General features: G+C 46.2%; 1 protein-coding gene across 1 annotated transcript; it reads right to left on the reverse strand.

The window, feature by feature from the left end:
- Positions 1-1426: 1426 nt before the first annotated feature.
- LOC125546665 (uncharacterized) lies at positions 1427-5333 on the reverse strand. The gene is made up of 7 exons (XM_087546393.1): positions 5166-5333; positions 3840-3958; positions 3113-3757; positions 2302-2789; positions 2111-2212; positions 1885-2031; positions 1427-1772 (listed from the first exon to the last, which is right to left on the reverse strand). The coding sequence occupies exons 2-7, from the start codon at positions 3889-3891 to the stop codon at positions 1647-1649; spliced, it is 1560 nt and encodes a 519-aa protein (XP_087402519.1). The 5' UTR covers positions 3892-3958; positions 5166-5333; the 3' UTR covers positions 1427-1646.
- Between the last annotated feature and the right edge of the window lie 986 nt (positions 5334-6319).

Consider the following 6319-nt stretch of genomic DNA (forward strand, 5'->3'; position numbering starts at 1 on the left):
GAAAATTGGAAAATATGATTAGCTAGATAAAAACCATGAACGATTTTGAAAATTCTGAACATTTTTTGAAAAATGCAAATATTTTTTTTCCAATTGTTAACATCTTTTAAAGGAAACAGTTTCCAAAAATTCCTGTTTTTTAAAATTTCTGAACAAACTTAAAAACGGGAAAAACTCTTAAAAATATGAATATTAAAAAAACAAGAAAATCACTTGAATATGTGAAAAAAAATTAAAACAGGAACTTCTTCAAATTTCGAAATAAAATTTTGAAAAACCCGAACATGATTTGAAATTCCCCAAATATTTTTTGAAAAGGCCAACATTTTATGAATATGTGAAATTTTTTGAAAGCGTGAACTATTCTGAAATTTGATTTGAAAAGAAACAGAAAAAAAAAGGAAAAACAAAAACCGAGAGAAAACAAAAAAAATAAAGAAAACAAAAAGGAAGAAAAACCGGATCAAGGTTCCTTAAACCGGTTATGAACCATTTGCCAGAACCAGTGGCTCGCTCCTCTCGAATTCGAATTCCTCGATTGATAGACAAATCCCCATTCCGATCTAGATCCACTATCCCCACGCTAAGAAAGAAGACAATAACGCGAACACTGGCTGCTTCTCGAGCGCACGGCTGATACAATGCAACAGCTGTCTGCTGATAGCCATGGCTGCCTACGCGATCCAACAGCGACGGGGCCTCCAGCCGCCGACAGAACCTGGTCTCTGGCGTCCGAAATTGTTAGACCTTGGGTTCTTCTCGAACAAGTCGCTGGTGAGCGGGCGAGCTGGCCGAGCGGCGACGGCAGAGCTGCAGGTGGCTCGGTCGAAGCCGGTACATAACCGGTTACCCACACGTAAGTAGAAAAATAAAAAAGACAATCAATAAAAATGAGAAAATGACTTGGTAATCAAAGTTTACGAACTGGTTGCAATTTTGTGAAGCCCATCTTGGATCTTGGGGGGTGGCAAGTACTCCCTCTGTAAACTAGTACTAATAAATATATAGTTCAAGAAAACTAATAAATATATAAGATCTTTTAGATCACTACTATAAGATCTTTTTAGCGAGCTAAAAGTTCTATTAGTTTTCAGAGGACTAATATCTAAAAGATCTTATATTAGTCTAGAAACTAATAAGATATTTTTATAATGATCTAAAAGATCTTATATTAGTTTACACAGGGAGTACTAACCTTTTGTTTTACTAGTTTCACAGAAGGGAATTACCAGAGCAAGTAGTCAAACTGTCACAGCCAACGAGCCAACGACGACATGCGCATACCCAACGACGTCAAGCCACATTATCGGTCTCATGCCAACAACCTGACAGCTGAGTATCAAAACCATATAAGTTAACAGGCACCAATGTACAAGGGGATGATTCGCCATCACACCTCACAACGGCTCAACATGTGATACATAGATAAATAAATGGCTGGAGAATATCTCTACCAATTGCTTGTTGAATGAAAGTTTTTACAGCAAGACATGATAACACAGCTACAGCAACCCACGAAACAAGTGGTCCTAGCGCACTTATTTCCATGGCTCAGGCACCAAAGAATGGACCGGGGACCGGCATAACTCAATCTCAATCTAGAATCAATGGAGAGGAACATCGGTTATTCTGCTTCCTCTCCAGCCCTAAGCCGCGGCGGATTTGCATACCGGGCATGCGTTCTTCACTTGCAACCACTTCTTGATGCAGTCGGTGTGGAAGTCGTGCCTGCACTTCAGTATCCCTAGGAGATCATTGTCTTTGTACTCCTCCTGCCATAGTTCAAAAATCATAATCAGAATTGGAGGAGCAAACGATTCAGGGCATGCCTGTAATGAATTTTTCAACATGGAACTGGAAATTAGGAGCATAAGAAATTCGTACCAGGCAGACTAGACAGCGCCCATCATCTTCGTCGTCTTGCTCCTCATCAGAACTGCAACAGACCACTTCTTTCACACAACCTGAAATCTTTTCGTCGGCAAGGCCGGTGTTCACAGTACCTATGGATTCCTCCAAGGCCAACAGTTCCTGTACATACAAGACGGAAAAGGTTAAGAAAAGATCCTGAAGTTTCCAGAGTAGAAGAAGCAAACGACCATGATTATACCTCATAACTCATTTCATCAATGTTCAGTCTCAAGTCCCTGTGGGGGTCAGCAGCTGCTTGTCTTGATTGTTGATAGAAAGCCAACTGCTCCATCATAACCCGCTACACAAACAGCAGCTAGATCAATAAAAATATTCAAACTTAAATGGATACCAGCTTAATTACTTGAAAACACGAAACAAGACCTCTACCTGTGTCTCAGCGATCAAATGGAATGAGCTCCTATCTACGAATCTATTCCTTCCAGTGCTGGCATGTGCCATGGATACCCTTGCATGCCTAGAAGATGCCGCAGTACTGATAGGAGATGGCAGATTGATCCTAATGGATGTAGAGGTAGAAGCAGGATAGTTCGGAATGACTGCATCATGGGAAAATGCTCTTGAGCCAGAGGAAACTGTGGAGGATGGATGGCCGTAGCTAGGAACGGCGCCACCATGAACAGCTCTAGGAGCAGTAAAGCCACCATTAGCAAATACCGCACTGTCTGAAGATCCATGGACAGTTGGGGCAGCAGCAGCACCTGAGCCATGAACAGCTCTAGGAGCAGGAAAGCCAGCATTGGCAAACATCGCACTGTTTGAAGAACCATGGACAGTTGGGGCAGCAGCGACACTTGAGCTGCTGCTATGCATAGGCATAGGATGATGGTAGATCCTACCAGTGATCCCAGTGCCACCTAAACAGTCAAAATACATAGACCGTAAGTTTGAAAGAAATTTATAAATAGCATAAAAACAACAACCTCATATGCTATATCATATACAAGATGATTTGGGGCACTGATAATTCGCATTTTTCTGGTAAAATTGTATCACAGGACTGAAAATCAGCCGCAGGTAACTACTAAAATCAAGTCACAAAAGCAACCTCATACCATAATTAAAGATGTGAACAGAAGACCGCATGAGATGCTAATTGTCAAGGGAAAAACTTGGGGGAGTGCATTAGCAAGACAATAAAGACGCATCAAGTACATTAAGCAAAGAATTAGTTACTAACCTGAAGGTAATGTTCTTGTTGGCACAGAAAAAGGTGCTTGGTTCCTTTCTGCTGCCGTACTTACGAAAGCACTTGTGGCTGAATGGAATGGCAGCTGATGATTGTTACTTGGTGTGTAAGTTGAAGCTGGCCTAGGTTCCAACGAAACATTAGCACTATCATGACGTGCTCTGACATTCCTCTGAGATCCTTCTTGATTAACTAAGCGTTGGTCAATCCAGTTGCTTGGACCAACGCTTAAAGGCACTTGCGGATGCAAGGGCTCAGTAAGTGCACTAGGATTTGGCTGCACAAAATCAGAGAAGTGACTGTTGGAAGAGCTGCCAACATAATAGTCAACAGCGTCCATTCCCTCCACTGAAGGAAGGAGGTTCTTTCGCTTCATTGCAACCATTCTGTTGTCCACATGGGAACTTAGGGCAGGTTTCGGCTGAGCATCATATGGTACATGGCCGCTGGATCTTGCAGTGCGATAGGGAACTAATGAAACATGTGAGGTCCCTAGGTTCACAACTCTATGACCTGGAAACTGTGTAGCATGACTTGAAGATGGAACGTCATTTGATCTACTTGCCATACTCCCAAAGCCTGGAGGACCAAGTCTAAGGGGTGCATCACTACCCGAATGCTCAAAAAGCATCTGACCTGAGATTGAAACAAGAGTATTACTATTTTATCATAGAACTAAGATAAACAGCAGAACAGAGCACAGGTTAAGTATAGCTACCTAAAGGCACAGGTTCATTGCCATGCCCATCCCTGGGTTGAGTATGATCCATCTCTGGCACTTGGAGATGGTTCAGATGATGTCCAGCCAAGAAACAGCCCTGTCTGGTTGCCCTTAACCTGGAAACACAAATTGAATGAACATCAATAGTCTAGAATCGGACAAAAAATGCTAGTCTAACTGAAAACAATGTGCTAGCATTAAGTTGAACACGGATTATGGACTGAGCTACCGCCGCAACTCAGGTATACAAACATGAAACTGACTTCATATACTCCTACAAAGCTAGGAAGGTAGATTGATTAGTAAATCCACCCATTACTTTAGCGAAAGAAATGGACTTTGTGCTATATTATTAGGTAATTAGCACTTGAAGGTGAGATACTTTGCAAATGTGAAGAATTACGACAAAAGGGGTGAACATTGCCCTTCTAAATGGAGTATACTGGCTTCTAACAACAAATTCTTGTTCAAGAATATAGCAGCTGATAGAAACAGGGCAAGGTTATCAGTCAACAGATGCACAGGGAAAACATGTTATTTGACCAAACTGGTTGCTGAGAGCAGGGCAGCAAGGGTCATTAAGCAAACCCATCAGAGTGCAATCCGTTTTGTTTCCTTTGTCAGAAGGAGGAGCAACCTAGCATGCACACGACTGACTCTGTTGTATCATGAAATTAAGAGTCACCTAGGCCACAAGTAATAATAAACAGTACAAACAAGCATCCCGTCCCACGCCAACGAGAGCATATCGACGGATCAATCGACGACCAAGAATTGGTGCCAGGGATTGTACAACAAACAGCGATTCTAGAGTTCTGAACCTGGACCCGGATATGGCAGGTGATAAATAAAAACTACGGCATGCCTATCCGCGAACAGGTGCGCGAGTAAAATTTCAAATTCGCTCGATGCGGTACCCAAAGCGGACCAAAATGGTCGCTCCCCCTGCTACACGGCGCCTCGCATACAAGCAAGATACTACTACTCGTACTATAATTGGCGAGAAACGGCAACTAGTGGGAATCAATCAAAGAAATCAGGATAAATCTACACGTTTCCTTTTCGAGACGGGGGGGCCAATCAGGCACGCACGCACGCACGTGACCGGCTCTGCTCTATCACCAGCCAGGCAGGCCAATCCTGCCCGGGCAGGCGGCGGTTAGCTGAACGGCGCAAACACGTGCCCCGCCGCTCGCTACCACGGCGGATCAGCCGCCGCCGCCGCCGCCGGGGAGGGGAGGGGAGGGGAAGCGCAACGGAAAGCCAGAGGGGGCGCGGCGGAATCGGCCGAAGCGGACGGGGAATCGGGAGGGGGGCCGGTACCTGCGCGCGGGCGGCGGCCGATCCGGGGCGCGATCCGGCCAGATCGGCGGCGGGGGGCGGCGGGGGAGGGGGAGGCGGCGCGGCTGGCTGCTTCTGCTGGGCTGGGTTGTACGCAGGGAAGAAACAAATTTGTCCGCGTGGGTGGGGAGGGAGGGAGACGGTGGGGGCTGGGCTGGGGACGACGAGGCAGAGGGGTATTTATAGCGGCGGGAGAGGGTGAGGGGCGTTGGCGCTGGCGTTGGAGAGGCGGAGAAGGAGTAGCGCCCGTCGCGTCGCGTGGGAAGGGAGGGCCAGCGGGCCCCGCCCTCCCCTCCCCTCCCCCTCCTCGCCACTTTACTGCCAGAAATAAGCGTCTCCCCTGCCTCGTTTTCAAAATTCGAACCCCCGGGCCCGCCCGCCAGCGAGTGGCCGCGCCCGCACCGGCTGGGCCACGAGGGCGCCTGGACAGCCAGGGGCCCACGCGGAGAGACGCGGCTCGTACTGGTAGTAGTATTAGGGTCGTATACGGATACACGGGGAGATACGGTGCGGTACGGTTGGGTGCGGAGAGGGGGTGGGGTGGGGCCCAAGTGTAAGGAGGGGTTTGACTCACGGCGTTACTTGCTGCTTGCCTTTTCCCTGTGGACGGACGCCTTTCGCCTTTGCTTGAAAGGCTCTCCTTTTGGCCTGGGTGCGACACAAGCACCAACTGCGTTTTTGGCCATGACAGGGCGGAGCCGGGTAGGATCGGCCTACCTATAGCTGTGCCTTATTTCTTTCCCTTTCTCTTGTCACCTTCGCAGCCGGATATGCTAAACAATTCTTTGGCGTATAAATCTCGTATATATATATATATATATATATATATATATATATGGCCCTTAATTACGATCATTAGCGGCCTGCCTATGCCTATACCTGTGGCTGCCTTTTCTCTTAATTATTAGCAAGTTTGTATTATTATTTCTTTTCTTTCCCTTGTCACGTTCGCGGCGAGATACGCTACACAAGCCTGGCGTATAGAGCTCGTATATGAGGCCCTTAATTACGATTGTTTAATATCCCGTATGTATGCAGCGTATATCTCGATTAATCCTGCAACATATACATGGGCAATAAATTAATGGTACCACGTAATCGCAAAAAATAGCAGGTGATTGCAATCCCGGTTGGTC

Source organism: Triticum urartu, chromosome 3A (genome assembly GCF_056163025.1).
Source record: "Triticum urartu cultivar PI428250 chromosome 3A, HENAU_Tu73, whole genome shotgun sequence".
Classification (NCBI taxonomy): domain Eukaryota; kingdom Viridiplantae; phylum Streptophyta; class Magnoliopsida; order Poales; family Poaceae; genus Triticum; species Triticum urartu.